At 38.9% G+C, this 19,112-nt stretch overlaps 1 protein-coding gene across 4 annotated transcripts in view; it reads left to right on the forward strand.

The window, feature by feature from the left end:
- il1rapl2 (interleukin 1 receptor accessory protein-like 2) overlaps positions 1-19,112 on the forward strand; it is a 562,673-nt gene that overhangs the window by 492,680 nt on the left and 50,881 nt on the right. For all 4 annotated transcript variants that reach the window (XM_025007400.1, XM_025007402.1, XM_025007401.1 and 1 more), the window contains exon 8: positions 12,072-12,204. In XM_025007400.1, coding sequence (XP_024863168.1) covers positions 12,072-12,204 — 133 coding nt within the window. The remainder of the gene's footprint in view (positions 1-12,071; positions 12,205-19,112) is intronic.

A 19,112-nucleotide genomic window follows, 5' to 3' on the forward strand; every position in this document is an offset into this window, starting at 1 on the left:
GAAAAATATTCAGTTCGTTCAAACTAATCAAATATGACTCTTTCCAGCTTTGTGGCAGCTTCATTTCCTGTTAGACAGGAAATTTCATTGCATTTTCCACGAGTGATTCTGCATCTCATATTTATCTAATAATATTCAGTCTCTCCTGTATGATTGTAATGTCAAATTATATTGAATCTGCCCAGAGCTCATTGAAGTTTGCACTGTAAACATGGTAAAAATGGGTTTTCTACCCAGAAAATAGCCAAAATATTTATTGTGGAAGCATTTAAAGTTATCTTTTGTTTCATACTTTTATATTCCTAGTTTGAGTTTCCTATGATTTTACATGCCAGGTTATTCTGTAGCATTCTGAAGATAAACTAGTTGTGTTTGAATTGGACAGCTGCCACAACAAATAAGATGTTTAAATAGGTGTGTGTGTGTGTTTCTCTGTGTGCATCACAAAGGGAATTACCAGTCCTAAACTCATCAGAAGTCACATTTATAAAAACCCATTATGAATCAATAAAACCGCACATTATGTTACGGTTGAGTGAGGCAAACACAATGCGCAGACTCATGGCGGACTAATATAAAACTAATTTATTAACAAAAGAAAACCAAAAACCAAGGAGCTGACATGGCAGCAACAAAATGAAATGACTAAAACTTACAACAAAAAAAGAGCAGTGAAACCACAGGGAGCATGAAGATCAACATGCAGATGGAAAGGAATGAACCAGCGAAGAATGAATGAAAAGAGACGGTTTGAAAGAACCAAGGGTGAGTGGAAAATAAGTTACAGCTGGGTGATGACAAGGAACAGGTAAGGTGGACGTGGCAGGCACACCAGAGAATTACGTAGCTGATAGCAGATGAAACGTGACACAGGAAACACATGAGAAAACTGAAACAAAGCAGAATCACCAAGACAACCAGAACACCAGAGTGACAAGAAACACGGAAAACAAAACTACACAAGAACTTAAGTGAATGCAGAATAAACAAGAAATGAAACAGAATTACAAAAACACAAAACAATGAACCTAATGCAAAATAAACTCAAAATTACTTAAATCCATGACACATCAATGCTTTATTCAAACTTAAGAATTAGTTCTCTTTACTCTGTTGGAGTCTATTGATCTGCGCAGTTATTTTGCAATGGTAATTGCAAACAGCACAATTATTTTCCAATCCCTTGTGGAACAAAATTGTTCCACCTTAATACCAATGTACTGACGTGAAACAGGTAGCATTTTATTGTTGTAACACAAGGAGGAAAGAACCAAAATGCAGAAGGATTCAGGAGGAGGAGGAGAACTGTAAACTTTATTACCAACTGAGAGAACAGCTACAGGCAGAAATTACAGCCAGTATCTCTCTGGGCTGCGAATGTTCCCAATGAGTTGGAAAACGGTGTTCTCAAGTCTTGGAAATGTCTTGAAATGTTCGCAGGGATTCTCAGTTTCCTTATGTGAGTCGCAGAGGCTTGCAGTACTGCAATTTTGAATATGTTCAAAAGATTTATGGGACAGATTTTCTCTAAAAATAGTCACAAAGTTGTTGCAGGTGTCTTGAACCCATCAGGGCTAGAGCTTTTCTTTTGATAACTGCATCGGAAAAAGGTTTAAACTTTTTTTTAAAAGTCCTTGGTTCAAATCCATCTCACCTCATTTCAAAATAATACTTCAGTAGATTATTAAACATTGATAAACATGGAGGTGGCTAAGGAAGTGTGTACAAAACGGGCTGAGGTAGGTACAATGTCGGTGGAGATGGGCCCCAAAATGATGTAGACTACAACAGCAAATCTGCCAATTTTCCCACAATTTGGAAGTGCAGACTAATGACCACGAGTCACAGTCCTGTGACATGCTGCTTTCAAGAGTTGACATAATAATGATTAGAAAATGAGAGCTGGATGGAACAGGCGAGCAAAAAGTAAGATGGACAGAGTAACCAGTTGAAGAAGAATAACTAACAACCATGTCTAACTAGTGAAAAATGATACTTCATGTAGGCCTGTGTAAAAAAAGGCATAAAGCTCTGGTCTGGCAATTAATAAACTTAGATGTTGCACTGCAGTTTTGACTCATTATAAACACTGTGGGTTTGAATTGGCACAGAGAAAAGCCTTCCAGGTTTATTTTTACCTTGTAACACTGGTATTATTGAATACAATAGAAGAGGAAGGTTAAAAACATTCATGTGCACTTCCTAAAAATAGGCTGAATTTGTAATTAAAATGGAATAATTTATTAGAAGCAGGATGTCTGTAAATAGATTAAATGAAAGCATGAACTGCCTCCCAGGTTACAGCTGAGCAGCCCACTCACTTACACGTGGCTGTGTGTGTGTGTGTGTGTGTTGGGGGGAGGTGATGCACCATCTGTGTAGCCATGTGCAGCTGCGTTCCCTTGGAGCCCTAGACCCAAAACTCAGCTGTTACCAAGACGACCCCCATACCTGGTCTGCATTCACGGTGTTCAGAATCACCTAAAGGTCCTAAACTCTGTGTGTGTGTGTGTGTGTGTTGAAGTGAACAGATGGACTCTGATGTATCAGTTCTGATGATGACTGTAGGTGTGTGCGCACGCTGGAAAAAGACAAAAACTGAGACTCACAAGCAGATGAACGATCTACGGCTCAGCGTTAGACAACTTTCTTTGTTTTGCGCTCGTGTGTGTGTGTGGATTGTCTGAGTCTTCACAAATATACTGAGTAAATGTGACAGAACATATGCTTTCAGTCCTTTAATCAGCCACACAGCTTTGGTGTTGGTCTCATCGGTCCAACTCATTTTAGGAACATCTATGAGCAGCATAAACACACCCTGAAATGGTGAGATATTCCTGTCAGCAACAATAATGAGGACCAGGTGTTGAAACCTCAAGTTCAGGTCAGTATGTGTTGTTAGAAAACTAATAAAGATGTATCGGAAAAAGAATAATATTGATTAAAAAGGTTCTTTTTATTGGGTAATCAATTGTTTTCCAACACTACTTGTGTTTTTATCACCTTAAAACGAGCTATTAAATAGTGTTAAGGCAGCATGTGCTTCCATACAGGAGAACAGCCTAATTACCATCATAAAAGGAATGCATGAGGGGAGAACTGTTCAGAAAACTTTGAAGAAAAGCAGGAAAATCAGCGTTCTGTTCGGTTTTTAGTGAGAATTCAGGTACACCTTTAATAAAGACAATCTCAAATTAACCTTGTCAAAAACCTTTTTAAGCAAAGGCATAAAACAAGACTAAAGGCCTAGCATTCTTTAAAGAATTGCATATTGCATATATCATATATCACATGATATTTAAGATGAGAAAAGATGGAGTTGTAGCCAGTTTGGTTATACCTTGAAAATTACGGTTTGCCTAATTTCAGACAATATTGTGAGATCTCAAGAGGTGTGCTAGCACTTAAGGTATTTGTTGGCACTGTTTTTTTGTTTGTTTGTTTTTATATATATATATATATTTGGATCTGCTGAGAATGAGTCTCAGCTCCTATCACACCAGACTTTAGCTCCATATCTGTAAAATTACTTGAATTAGGCCCACTTTTGTGTTGGCTAATGTTGATTAGCTGTGGTGGCCATCTTGACTTGGAGTGACTCCAAAGGTTAATCAGTTGCCTCGCCAACCTCCCAAATCAATCTGTGATGAGGACCACAGGTACATGAAAGGAATTTTTCAGCAAACTTTGACATTTGAGCTCCACAAAGTAAAGCCGGTGCACTTTCTCTGGCTTGAGAGGAGGTGTCTGAACCTATTTGGACTTTGGGTCTTTTTTGAGCCATATGCAGATCTTGCAGAATGTCTTTAGCTTGGCTGCACAAAGGCAAGATTTAAATGGAAAGGATCAGTGCATTTGTTAAGTCAGCATCACTGGAGCATGCTGCTTCCAGAATTAGACAATGTGCTTATACAAGCCTTGCATGAGCATGGCTATGTCTGTCAAAAATAGGAAGGTTCTCTCCTGCAATATGAGATGACGAATGGAGGTGAAAAATCATAATCATAATAATCTAATTTTTGCATCAAGTTTCCAGAGGTCAACTGCTCTTTTCCCATATGATATGAACATATTCAATAAAATCTTGTGAATAGTAGTCCATGCTTCAAGCTAGCCTGAATCTTAAACCTTCCAAGGTGCTTGCTCTCCTTATAACATTCAGTACTCACATTAATGGTTGGGAAAGATACCGTTATCCTCTTATATCTTCCAAACATTTCAACCTTGCAAGCGATTTTCTTCAGATCTGAGTAATAAGTGATGGAACATGAAGCTCTAACTTCACCAAATGAATGTAATCACCGGAGTCCAATATCAGACTGTGGGATTCAGTGGCTGAACAGCTAAAGGCGGTAATCCAGTCCTATCATTGCTTTTAGCTCCTTGCTGATGGTTTTTGGGAACTAAATCAAATCAAATTTTTTGTTTTCCAATATCATTATTCGAAATTGATGTTTTATGACATAGCTGTAACTTCTTGGGTAGAAATGGGGCATGTGTGCTGTTCGCTTGTGTTTGTTTGTGTATTTGTATGTTTTTGCCTCATGGCAAAACAGTTTTGAATGGTATTATATAATACACCACGCAGTATAGTATAGTATGGTATAGTAAACTTTTAAAAATATAGTATAGTGTAGTATATTTTTAAATTATATAAAATATAGCATAATATAGCATACTTTTAAATGACATTATATTGTACAATATAGTACATATACTATATATTATAGTGTATTGTAGTGTAGTATAAAATAGTTTTGAATGGTATGATATACCATACTGCATAGTACAGTACAGTACAGAATAGTGTAGTATAAGTGTGTCTGGTTTGGCTTTTAGATGATGATGATGATGATGAAGAACAGGATGCTTCAGTCTCTTGGCTCAACCAAAAACTCAGCCACACATATATAGTTTACTATCTGTAAAAATGACAAAGTTTCTTGTTGGTTTTCTAAGCTCAGTTGGGTGTGTTAGCCATCTTGAAACAGATTGACTTCAAAAGGTAATCGGTTTTAGATGTATATAAATTTTTGATTTGCAGTATGTAGACAATTAGACTTGGAATGAGTTGATCTTGTAAGCTGTGCTTTCTGTCCTTACCTTTTTTGTTTGTTTGTTCAAATTTTTTTGCATGTGTGTGTGTGTGTGAGCATGAGTTCATTTGTCTGTTAGCAAAATATCTTATGAACCACTCCATCAAACTCTCAGAAAGTAATCTCTAGAAGTACATCTATTACTTTTTGGAGTCAACCCAGATAAAGCCATTCAACCTTCTTAGCCACCACAAAAGAACTCAGTATAACTCAGTTTAGCTAAGATTTGATGTAGTAGTAGTTGAGTCACTAACAAATACTTTGGGTGCTAATATATCTCACAAGATCTCTCAATGTTGCATGACATTGCACATAGTATCATTTAAAAAGTTTACTCCAAAATGGTTTCAACTCCACTTTTCATAGTAAAATGATTAAATTTGAAAACTCTGGCATGAAAAGCAGGGGATGATATGCATTCCTTCAAGAAATTCTAGGCGTTTAATGTTGTCTATGCTTTTATGAGAAGAAAAAAGAAGAAATTACGTTTGACAGAAATTACATTTGACAGAAATGAAAAGAATCTTTTGATCCGATGAGCTAATTGAAAATTATCCAAGCTTCACTGAAACACACCAGCTCCCCTGCTCCCCCGACACCTCCTGATTTCCCAGGGAAAGGAACAATTCAATTCAATAACTCTTATTTAACATCAATCTTGGTGTTAAGTAGGCTAAGATTTAATAAACGGGCTGAATCACAAATGATGTGAGATGAAAAATGCATGACTGTCAAAGTCAGTAAGTCCAGTCCTTTCTCCTGTAATCTCTCACCTGGCAGCTAATCTGATCCTCAGTGTTTCTCATTACACCTAACAGAAATATTAATCTCATTATTTGTTGCCTTCTCTTTTTGATATTGTACCTGTTGAATGCAGTCATAATAATACCCAGCATTACTAATGAACATTTGCCTTCACAAAAACACTGAAACACTGCAGGTGAAACTTGCCTGTTCAGTCAGGGATAACATGGGTGTGAAAGAGGAGACAAAGAAGACGTAGAATACGAACAATGGCAAAGGGAATAAATCCTGACACGGTAAGAGAAAAGGCAAAAAGACACGAGGAGATGAGACAGAATCTGTTTTCGTGAACCTCGAGGAGAGAGCAGGAAACCCCGAAGACTGACAGGTGAAAGCGACTAATGATGTGAATAGTAGCTGCTTGAATTACAGGCAGAGAAGTCACGAAGACTGCTTCTGTTTTTATTAATTTAACACCATGCAGATACCACTCCCCACCACACACACACACACACTTTTTATTTACATTCCTACCACAAATCAGTTCCTTCAAGATTTTGGGTCAGAATCTGAACAAATCAGAGTGAATTACCACTCTTGATGATTGAAGGCTGGTTTTGAATTTAACACCTCAGTGACAACTAAAGAGTTTGCATACCACTTCACATTAAGGGTATCCTAATGAATTATTAATAAATTGTAAATTATAGGTATTATGTAGTAAATATTTGCTAAACCATTAATACACAGTTCATTAGATAAAAAGGACAATACTGACTCATTGTTTTTTACCAAAAAGTGAGTCAACATTTATTTGTGCTCTCCATTCTCATTGTTTACCTGCATTCTTCATATTTTGGATTCTATTACCAAATGTTTATTAGTAAGTTACCTGTATTTAACCACTATGAGCATTTAAATACAAAGTTTTTGTTGGAATACAATGTTCTTAAGTTAAAAAGTAAACTGAGCAACAAGCAAAAAATTATATCTAATTGAACAAATAAAGTACTTGAACTTGCCAAATACTGAGCCTGCTTGTTTATATAAACAGTGTTTTATAAATGCTCATTTAGGGGGATGGTGTGGTTATTTTTGAAGTGATGTTCCGTCAAAAGGTTGTCAATGGTTATCTGCTGTGGCATGTCATAGAGGATGGAGTATGAAAATAGAGGCAAACGTCCACCTAAGAGTCAAGCTAATGGCTAGCCAGACTTGTCCCAGTTTTATAGCAATTTGTATGTAAGTAAAACAACTCTTGGTAAAAAAAAAAAAAAAAAAGGTCATCCTGGTGTCTTTTTATTGCCTTTTCTGTAAATATCCTCATAAATACTTCAGTGTTTCTAGAAATGTTTTCATTCACACAGAAACACGGAAAACGACCCAAAATGCTGTTGTTACTATGCCAGTATGTGGTGCTGTAATACTGCCATGAAAATACACTAAAACCAGGAAACAAGACATGAAGCAGTCCCTCAAAATTGTAAACACAAGAAGAAAAAAATGAGGATGAGTACAAGGGCAAGAACTAATATTTTATATGAACTGATGCCAAGTGGAACTACTACTATGTGCCAAAATAAACTCCTGTTGACTGGGAGGTGTGTCCATTCAAATCAGATGATATAATGGACTTTTTTCAGGCACACTATCCACGGAGGGACAGCTGGAGGGAAGGATGTGTGCATGTCCTAAATTAACTAAAATTTAACCTTTACACTTTTTCATGACATTAGTTGTTGAGTTTGTTGCTGTTTTCCATGTGACTCTGGAAATGTAGGTGTACTGAGGCTGCTGAATGAATCAGTGTGTCTCATCAGTCCAAAGGTTGACTCAACACCACGATTTGGCAACCTCAAGACATACAGCATGTATTTGAATTGTAAAAGAAATTGGTTCTTCAGTGACTTTATGTGTTTTTGGTGTTATCTATGTAGAGAACTGCTAAAACAATCAACTTTTGAAACACACCCTGTCAAAACATGTATTCTTTGAAGATTATTGTAAGGATGACTGCATAACCACCCTACCTGTGTTCAAGTAGACTTGTCAGCTAAATGACTTTTTTTTGTAACTCTGGTTGATGGAAACACATCGTGAATAAATTTTAAAAAACGTACAGAGTTTTAGGAAGTCTGGATTAAACTTTCAGCAAGAAACAACCTCAAAGCTGAAGGATTCTTACAGTCAGAGGGAAACAGATGTTGACGTCTGATAACCAGCAGTCCCTCATGCTTCAATAGCAGCATTAAAAAGTGAACCAAGGGCAAACCGGAGTCCAGCTACGTGTTCTGAGTATCAGAGAAGCTACACTGACAAGTACAGACAAGTCTGTCAGACCAAAGGGACAACAAAAATGAGAAGAAACCAATTGGTTTTGACACAACAGTCACCTGACTTTTGTTTGCAAACACTCAGGATTGAGAAGTGAATTCTTCCTTTGTGAATCACAGTAAAGGAAAAGGTGTGTTCACACTCGGCCGCAGTGTGAAACGATGATGAGCCTAAGTGTGAAGGATTTTGCATCAGTCATTTGTGCACAGTCTTTATTTGACGGTCCCGACAACAACACATTCGTTTTTTACTGCTCATAAACCCCCTGCTGCTACAGACGCAAACAGAAATGAGGGCTTGATTCTGCTTTATAAAACACAGACAGCATCTCAACCTGATCCTCTGTGTATGTGTGCGCATCTGTGTGTATGTGCTGCTGGTGGTGGGGGTGCAACACACACCCAGTCTCCATTGCACCAACCAACACTCACCCTCATTCCACACGAGCACAAACAAAGTTGATGATTTTAATCACCATAACATGCTGAGAACACAAACACACCCTCGGGGTGCTAATCAATTACTGCAGCGCTCACATTCACACGCGTCCTTACACACACACAGACACACACACGCAATCAAGCTAAACCAATTTCACTCCATTGCTTTTTTATAGCCTGTTCTGAAGTGTGTGTGTGTGTGTGTGTGTGTGTGTAACTATGAACATGCAACGCAGAAAGGTGCAGAAAGGAAAATGTTTCTCACTGCAAGAGCCCACCAACATACACACCATAATGTGTGTGTGTGTGTGTAGGGGGGGTTGGCGACCAGTTCTTTAGTCTGGAAATAATCTTTTTTAGACTGACACACGTCAAAGCGTCCTGTCTCCTCCTCCCCAGCTCCATCAATCAAAAGAAGTTAGGCAGTGACACCAAACTTGAAGCAAGCGTCAGGCATTTCCATATCAAACCCAAACTCATGTTTATTCAGCCTTGGGGATAGGGGATGTGGGAGGGGAGGGGTCTTTAAAAAAGTGCAATTTGGAATGGAATCAAACCAAAATACATAAGTAATTCCAAAAACCGCATAACACAAAAGAATCAGTTAATTTGTTTTAAAAGCAAATTTATTTTTGTGTTAATACTCAGCTGAAGTTCTTGAACAGAAGCAAAACAGAGGTCCGTATTTCTCAGTGTTTTGGTTCTTGACTGTGCTGATGGAGCCATTGTTATTATAATACTGAGGTCTATCACACTTATCTGCTAATTAACTGCCTAACGAGGTGGTGTCCATTAGAATGCTCATTATTGCCTCATCATCACTGCTGATAGCTGTAATAAAAGCCTGGTGGGGGCTTTAAGGTCTTACATGATTGTGTGTGGGAGCTGGCATGGATACTGTCTGTCATGATGTCCCTACATGTTAATTATTATTAGGATACTGATATTTCAGCACTCATGTATTGTGGTTATCATCCGCACTGGTATCTTAGTGAGCTGTTTCTGCTGGCCTCAGGGTGGCGCATCCACCTCACTGCCACTTCTCAGCTCCTTAGGTTTAGAAATACCCGTTATACTTTGCATTTTGTTACTCAAGTGGAAAATTTTTTTATTGGCACAGACACATCTAAACTCAATCTCAGTTTATATTTTCAGTGTGTTCAACTGGGAAGAATTTTGAAAACTCTGCAGCTCAAGACATGCATTTACTGATATATATATATATATATATATATATATATATCAGTAAATGGTCTGTTCTCATTTTCAACTGGAAAGTGCTCCCTCTAGGATGGGGATGAGTCTTTGCCTAGAGCAAAGGAGTTTGAGTACCTGAAAGTTTTATTTACAAGTGATGGCAGAATGGGGCAGGAGATGGATCAAATAATTGAGGCTTTGACAGCAATTATGAAGGCAATAGTCCAATTTGTAATGTTGAAGAAGGAGCTGAGCAAAAAGGCAAATCTCTCAATTTACTGGTGCATTTATGTTTAAACCCTGACCAATGGTCATTAGGTATAAACCATGACAGATAGAATGAAATCTTGGATGCGAGTTGCTGAAATAATATTCCACCGTGGCATCTCGCTATGGTTCTCTAGCTGCACTGCAACAGAGAGGAAGCAGCTCCAGAGGGTCACAAACACTGCCCAAAAACTGATTGGCTGCCCTGTTCCATCTCTGGAGAAGAACTACAGGACCCGCTACCTCCGGATCGCCCACAGCATCATCAGGGATTCCTCACACCCTGGCCACCAACTCTTCGAACTCTTACCCCTCAGGGAGGTGTTTCGGGGCAATAAAGACAAGAACTAGCAGAATAAAAAATAGTTTCTACCCGAGAGCTGTTGTTGCCCTGAACATCGCAAATTCATCTAAAATCTGAGCAATCATTTTGTTAACATCGTTTCTATTGTTTTTATTTTATTTCTATTATATTTATATATTTTGCACTGCCTTCGAGAGTTGCTATTTTTAAATTTTGTTGTGCTTTTTAGTACAATGACAATAAAGAAATTCTATTCTATTCTATAACTTAATGAACCCCTATAAGTTAAAGTGGATGGATGGATGGATGGATGGATGGATGGATGGATGGATGGATGGATGGATGGATGGATGGATGGGTGGATGGATGGATTTTCTTGAACTATATGGCACCATAGGTTACACAGTGTGTTCACATAAATAGACATGCAGAGCTTTAACTTTGTTAACTTTTTACACTATTTATTACACACTCTCAATGAAATCATGGGCAATGAGAAATTTAGTTTTCCAACTGCAAGCTGACCACGTTACCACTGAGCTGCAATTATTTGGTAAACAAAAACTTAATTGCCTCTCATTTTAAAGGAACTTCAGCTGACAGCTTTATGTACACAGAGACATTTTTTACTGGTTATAGTTGAGCTGGTGATAACAGCTCTCCCAGCATCAACTGGCAGGTGTCTCCAACTAATTATAACAATAACTTAAATTTATATCCCAACTTTCATAAGACCCAAGAAAACTTCACATAGAATAAAATCAGATCAGAATAAAATAAACAGCACACAGAAACAGTAAAAGTCAGTCCAGGGACTGGTAAGAAATAAGATATAGCTTAGATTGTATGCTTTATTAAATGAAAAACATTTTGGGAATATTTAGAATATATATATATATATATATATATATATATATATATATATATATATATATATATATAAAATCAGGATAGAAGTATTGCAAAATGTCAACAGGATAAGCATTCCTAAACAGTCACGTCTGAGATACTGAAAGTGCTGTTTGGATTCTGGTGTGAGGAATGGGGAGCAGGTCAGAGTCAAAAAGCTTGAGGTTCCAGGATGTAAGAGTGAAGGAGGTCAGAAAGGTGCAAATGAGCAAGACCATGGTGCAATTTGTATTTGAGAAGGAGAATTTTGTAATGATCTATTGCAAAGTTTTGGTGTGATTGACGACTCTGGTAAAAAAGATTTGGAGAGCCTTTCCTTGTTTATTGCCCCAAACAAACATCAGCTTCAGTAGTCTAAACATACCCCCACCCCCACCCCGTATGAAGGCATGTAATATAAATGAGTCTTGATGTGTTTCAAATGAAAAAATAACAAATTTGGTGATGATTTCATGTATGACTCAAAGGAGGAAGTTGAATCTCGTCATAAAACAAACCCTATAAGCTGAAGAAAAGAGATGCATTTTCAGTTTTACTGTTGATGTTTATTGCTGGCTTTACCATTGACCATGTGGGTTGAATGGATTAATGGTGATGCCTGTGCACAAATGTTCTTTCTTAAACTGTATTTAAAGTTGAAGATCTTGCGGCTGCTCAGTTTCTTTAAAATAATTGTGTTAGTCTTTCTCAGATCGTAGTCATGATTCAGTCTGAAGTTTTAGCTGCGGTACAAATCCTCCTTCACGATTTTCAATAATCGTTTTGTGTCGTGCCTCGCAGGTATGCCTCTCAGTCTGGACTGCAAGGCCTTTTTTGGCTACAGTGGAGAAAACAGGAGGCCCATCATCTACTGGATGAAAGGAGAAAAGTTTGTTGAAGAACTTGCCGGCCACATTAAAGAGAGTGAAGTCAGGTGAGTGCACCAGCATTTATTAAGGGTGTCGATGCATAAGCAACCTATTACTAGTCACCCATTATTATTTTGTTTCAATTTCCACTTTTGGTGGTGGAGTCACTGGACTTTGACTGTTGGAGACTAGTTGGTGACTCAAAATTGCAAGACAATACTCAGATTTTAAGTTGCGGGAGTTCAGTTCAGTCTCAGTGAATTCTGAGTGTTTGAGACCAGCATGGTGTATGGCTGTTGCGAGACCAGTGCTTGAAAACTGTATTCTAGGCTATGCACATGATTTCACCCACATCATACCTACCTCAGCAGCTGCCCCTATGCTTTACGATTGAATCTATTGAAGAACAATTTTAAATATATATATAATATATATATATATATATATATATATATATATATAGAGAGAGAGAGAGAGAGAGAAATTATTTATCATTTGCCTGTTTTTTCAACCTTAGACGAGTTTTCTGTACAGCTCTAGCACTCTTGAGACAGATTGGAGACGCCCACAACAAAATCGAGAAGGATTCAGGATGGGCTCAAGACGGCTTTGAGACACCAGCAACAACTCTGTGACTACTATGAGAGACAATTTCCTACACAAATTTTTGAACATGTTCAAAATTCAAGCAACAAGACAGTAAACGTCTGTGACTCAAGCGAGGAAATTTGGAATCTTGTGAATCTCAAGACCTTCTGGAGACACCTTCACATAATGCTGTTTGCCAACTAGCAATACTACACTTCTTCTGCAGTCCATACATGCACACATTTAAGCACTTGTTGACTTCCATTGTATCTAAGTGAAGGGTCTTTTTTTAGTTGCGGTATCTCCTATATAAAACATGTGAGACGTGTGTGATGAGCCAAAACAACTTAGATACAAGAAGTTTGAAGGCAGAGATGCAGCATGTTAGTCTCTGTTTCAGGCTTAAATAAACTGAATAAAATAAAATAATTCGGTCCAAAATTGCTATTAGGCTTTAGAGAAGAATGCTAATGGAATATAGTTGCATTGGCACCCTTCAACCTTTTTTTCTGAACTTTTAAATTCTCTTTTTATACACACACACACACACACACATTAAAAACGTAAGTAAACTAAAGACATTTTACAAATTGGAGATGAGCTTGTTGGTAAATACTAACTACACATTAGAGTTAGACTGCTGCTACAACACAGTTTTCCACTCCTTCAAGATTACAGGTTTCTGTTTCTAATCATTTCTGAAAAGGCTCAACCAAAGCTTCACTTCTCACACTGTCAAGATCTAATTTCCTTTCCTTTGATTTATGACTCGGCTTGCGTTTTCTGACAGGGTTCTTCTCATCTTGCCAAAGAAATTATGAATCCTAATAATAAAGTTTAATTGAATTCATTTTCTCCCCTGTTGGGACCAATTACATCGGACTCTATTGGGAAAAGACTGGTTGTCTGCGGGGCATCAAATATCATTTGGAACAACCTGCATGATCACCATGGCAACCGCTGGAACATTTACACTGTCATACTTTCAGACAAACAGTTAGTGTAAAGAAATGGTTCTAATATCTTTGTCCCCTGAAGTTTCTGAACTTGCTTTTACTGACCCATTGCTGTGCAAATTTTGGGAAAAAAGGGGGGGGGGAAACAACACTTTCCACCACAAACCTTTTTGTAACTTCTTCAGGTTATTTTTAAGCACAACAGAATTCTCTTTTGAGCCTGATTCAGACCCAGACATGTACAACTAAGGCCCTGTCCACAGTAAGATATTTGGTGAAACTAAATTTGCTGCATTTGCCCCTTTCAGCCTCTTCTGGGCATGCTGGGGTTTTGGTGAGAAAACAGGTTTTATCAGCTGCTTTCCCCCAAAAAAAGTTACTTTGTACAGGTTACAGGGGCTGTGGTAGCTCGGTGGTCAGTGTCACGGTCCTGTAATTCTGAGGCTGCAGGTTCGAGGCCAAGTCAGGAAGGGCATCTGGTGTAAAATATTAAAGCACCTGACATAAACAGTCTGATTTGGCCACATGCAAACCTGTGCCAGTTCTGTAAATGATCCAAGTCGCAAGAAATTTGCACATCTAGAACAGCCACTAGAGGTCATAGCAGTGGCATACAGAGTGGAGTGTTAATGTTATCAGGGAGTTGCTGGAGTCTCCGACAGCCAGTAAAAACAGTGAATGAAGGTCAGCAGAAACAAAGGATGGCTCGTAGACACATTAGACAGCATTACCAGCTTGATGGAGTTTGATAGGGGTCACATTGTGGGTTTGCATATGGTTGGGTGGTTGTATCATGCATGTGGGGCACACAGATGTGCTACCAGGGACCATGATAGCACAGCTTTAAGTCTGTGATAACCTGCATCAGCATGTCTTACCCCTCCTAAGACAGCATCCTGATATAGTCTTTTAATAAAGCAATGTTGTCCACACATGACACAAGTGTCTATGGACTGCCTGCTTCATGCTGAGGTCCTCCTGTGGCCAGCCAGGCCCCCCGATCCTTCCTCACTCAAACATGTGGAATCAGCTTGGGCTAAAACTTTCAGACAGTATCAATCTGCTGAATCTCAACAGCCAGTTTCAACAGCTGTGGGCGAACTTGTCACAGGACACAATATAACGGCTGTATGGATGTGTTTTGTGCTAACTCACCATTTGTATTCAGGCTTGGGGGGCACAGCCTACTGACAAGCAGGGTGCTCATACTGCTATTTCTGTAATCCATTTTCGGTGATTATGTGACTGCATTGCAGTCACATGACCTTATAACACATGCAGTTTCATTTCTACCACTCCATCTGGGTGTTTAACATTTTTGTGAATCAAAATGGTTTGCAAAAGACTAAATTTCACTGCATCTCCAAAATCAAACAAATTCACTTTAAATTTGTGACTGAACTGAGTTGTTTTTATGAGCTGATTTTTGTCCAGTTGGAAGCTGGATAAAAGATAGTGTCATTTACTACCTTTTATGCTTGAACAAACGAATGTCAACATGAAAATTCTGGGTACTTTACAAAAATTGTCTTTCCTCTCCCTTCTTTGTAGAGGAGAAGTAGCAAAGCCTTGGAACACCGAGTACAGCACAACAGATCAGGCTGAGGTCACACAACTTATCCGGTTTCATATTGTTCTCTACTTTTTCACTTTGAAGTGGAATAAAATGGACTTTATTAAGGTTTAAAAGGTTTGAAATCTTTGTGAAGCTATTAGAAAGTTCTGCCAGGCTTTTTCTGTACACCTGAGAGTTCAGTACAAGAATCTAAAAAATCTAAAAGGACACTTGCAGAGAGTGGCCTTTATTAAGGAGAGTTCCCTGTTATTCCAAATTTAAAGGATTTTTTTTTGCTAAATTCATGTTCTACCTCTTCACAAAGGTTCACAAAACTCCAGCTTGGTGATTTTGTTTTTGTTCTTTGCCTCTGTATGGTTTTGGAAGTGCTCCAAGTGAAGGGATGGAGCTGGGAGGAGGTGTGCAGAAATAGACCTCCTGAAACTGACTTGAAACTCTGCTCTACATCTCCACTTGTCAATACTGCTGTACTGCAGTGCTGCAAAGTCACGGATCAAAATAAAAACTGATGCACAGAATATGCCACTATTTGTAAATTCTGCAGGCAGCCTGCTGGTATGTAGGAGCGCCGTGCATCCCCTACTGTTCACTGTAGCATTAAACTTTAGATGGAAATTGTTATTAAAACTTGGGTTTTATTTTTGGAGCCTCTCATAAGTTAGTAACTGCTGCAATTTTACAACGTGGCAGATTGCAAAAAAAATTAAAGAATTATAGTGTAGTAACACAAAAGCACAAAGATTTATACAATGAATGATTTTCTAATAGTGTTCTCAGCCTCTCTGGAATGTTCTTCGTCAACACAGTCATGTTACTAACCTGTAAATAATGAGCCTTATTAGTTTCATTGTGGCTTCACTAGATTAGCACTGAACATTTTGAACTGTGTTGCTGGTGTTAAATTCAGAATTAATACATAATTTTACAAGTTAAATGTTGATTTCAGTGTCTTACTTATTTGGAGTTCTGGTTTTATTTCCATGTCCCAGCAGGATTGTACAACATATTCTTTTATCACATTATCATTAACAGTTTGCCCTGTTTGGCTTTCTTCTAAAGGATATATTAGGATCTTTTGAAATAGGGTTCTGTTGAAAGGTCATGAACAATTAACATTTAACCTGTTGTAGATAGGTTTTTGAATAACCCGAGTTTGGAGAAAAACAGTTTAATTCTGACCGGATTGACGATCTAACAGCGAATACAATTGGGCGAAGACTAAAGTAGACTGCTGTTGTCTTAAAACTTCACTCTCAAACGTTTCACACACCACTTTCAGGTCTATACCACAAGATTATTTACATAGAATTCTATGGTTACTTACAAACACACATAGCAGTGGTAGCAGCTAGCTGTAGTGCCTCCAGCGAAAATCTCGAAATATTTCTGCTGGAATAACTGTGTAATGAGCAGCTTGTTAAAGCTTTTTGAAATAACATGAAACAGTATAAAACCTTTTGGGATTGAAGTTGCTGTAAGACAGCTGAAATCTAGTATGGCTGGGGCTGCATTCGGACTAGCCGTTAGCTCATCAGTCTGGGCAGAATTGAACTATTTCTTCAAGCTCAGGTCTCTTTTGATCAAACAGCCACCGCATTTAGCTCAGCCCACCAATATTAATGTGGAGTCTGATGCCCGGAAGGTATATCTATCATTTCCCCTTCTTTTTCATTCTGTCCACGAGGGGGTCAGAGGTCACCCACAGTACTTGACAGCAGCCTGAAGCTTCAGAGCTTCAATGATTTGCTGTGGGACACTTCAGTGGGGGACCTGCTTGCTTATTCAGAGCTTGAACTCAGGTTCTACACCTAAGGGATGGTATCAGTGCCTGCTAACCAACTGAAAAAGTACACTCCTGGGAAAATTGGGATCAGATAGAGAGAGAAGCAGTAGGCCTGTTTAAACTTGAAACTAATAATTTCCCATAGTATTATGAAATTAATGTTTACCTGATGAGTTCTGTATCTTTCAGTCCGGCTTCCTGGCCATCTCTGGTCAGATCAAGCGGCTGATCCAGGCTGACTATTCACGCTGCAGCAGGCAAACCCCTGCTGTGATGCATATTAATCAGCGAGCTTTAAGCCTTTTCCACTCCTCCTGCTGGAACACGGGTCTGTAAACGATCTCCGTCTTATGTTTGAACAGTATCCATTTCTGTCCTGTGGGCCACATAATTAAATTAATCCCATTTCCGAAACCGTTGCAGTATATGAGAAGCATTGACTCTCATTAAAAGTTCAGAAACCAGAGAGCATCAAGATGTGAATCTGTTGAAGGGCAAGATTTTCAGACTTATCTGTACCCTGCACCTTCAAAGGGCTTCATATAAGAGTATATTCTGTTTTCGGGAAAGAAAAAAACTCCACACAACTTGTAAATAATTGAAGTATTTTGAGTCAAAATATGCTAAAAACCCAGTCAACATAGTAAATATGAGCAATATCATCAGTTTCTATCCAGCTGTTGGCAAGTCTTAGCTCAACTGCTGTCCAGCTACTTAACATTTCTGCAACTCAGCTATTATAGTTCATGCCTCCTTCGTGTGCAATGAATTCATAATTACTACATTTCTACTTAGGTCAGTGCTCTCTTCATTTTTTTTTTTCACTTGAAGGCAGATCTAGCCCACATGTGTAGTGATGCAGAGCAGCTTCTTCACCTGTTTGAAATTAAAATTAGTTGTCTTGTCCAACTGTTGTTCAAGCCTCGCTGCTTTAAGATCTTCCTGTAAGATATTTGTAAAGTCCTGAGGCAGATTGGCAGAAGAGGTTTTTTTTTGTTTGTTTGTTTTATCGCCCCCTTCTGAAAGGCTAAGGTGGACAATAATGTTTTTGTCAATGTCTATGTGTGTGTGTGTGTGTGTGTGTGTGTGTGTGTATTCTTAAGTCTGTCTGCAACCAAAATAAGTCACAAACCACTGGATTATTTTGCATAAATTTTAATACAATTTGCACAAGTAATCATTAAGTGTATATCTACAACTGATTAACTTTTGTAGTCAACCTATTCAAGATGAACACCAGGATTAGCAAATTCGCCTCTGCTGCCTGCAACATTCTTCAGCATGACCGGTTTGGCAGTGAGTTAGTAATGGTGTGGGGTGGCATTTCTTTGGAGGGCCGCACAGCCCTCCATGTGCTCGCCAGAGGTAGGATGACTGCCATTAGGTACCAAGATGAGATCCTCAGACCCCTTGTGAGACCACATGCTGGTGCGGTTGGCCCTGGGTTCCTCCTCATTCAGGACAATGCTAGACCTCATGTGGCTGGAGTGTGTCAGCAGTTCCTGCAAGAAGGAGGCATTGAAGCTATGGACTGGCCCGCTCATTCCCCAGATCTGAATCCGATTGAGCACATCTGGGACATCATGTCTCGCTCCATCCACCAACGTCATGTTGCACCACAGACTGTCCAGGAGTTGGCGGATGCTTTAGTCCAGGTCTGGGAGGAGATCCCTCAGGAGACCATCTGCCATCTCATCAGGAGCATGTCCAGGCGTTGTAAGCGTCATACAGGCACGTGGAGGCCACACACAATACTGAGCCTCATTTCGATGTGTTTTAAGGACATTACATCAAAGTTGGATCAGCCTGTAGTGTGTTTTTCCACTTTAATTTTGTGTGTGTGACAAGGCAGGACTTGACAGGATTCAAACTCGCAACACAACAACGAAGTTTTAAGAGTTTTATTGTGGACTGGACAGGAGCGGGACCTGTGACTCTAAACAGGACACTCACGTGACCGTCGTGGACTGGAACCGGAACAGGTAAGTTCTTCTTGGCTTGGTTACTAGTTGCAGACAGGTTTGTCTGAAAGGGGCTGAGGCGAGAGGGAAAGTCCAGGTGCAGGCGAGG

This window comes from Kryptolebias marmoratus, linkage group LG9 (assembly GCF_001649575.2).
Source record: "Kryptolebias marmoratus isolate JLee-2015 linkage group LG9, ASM164957v2, whole genome shotgun sequence".
Lineage (NCBI taxonomy): Eukaryota > Metazoa > Chordata > Actinopteri > Cyprinodontiformes > Rivulidae > Kryptolebias > Kryptolebias marmoratus.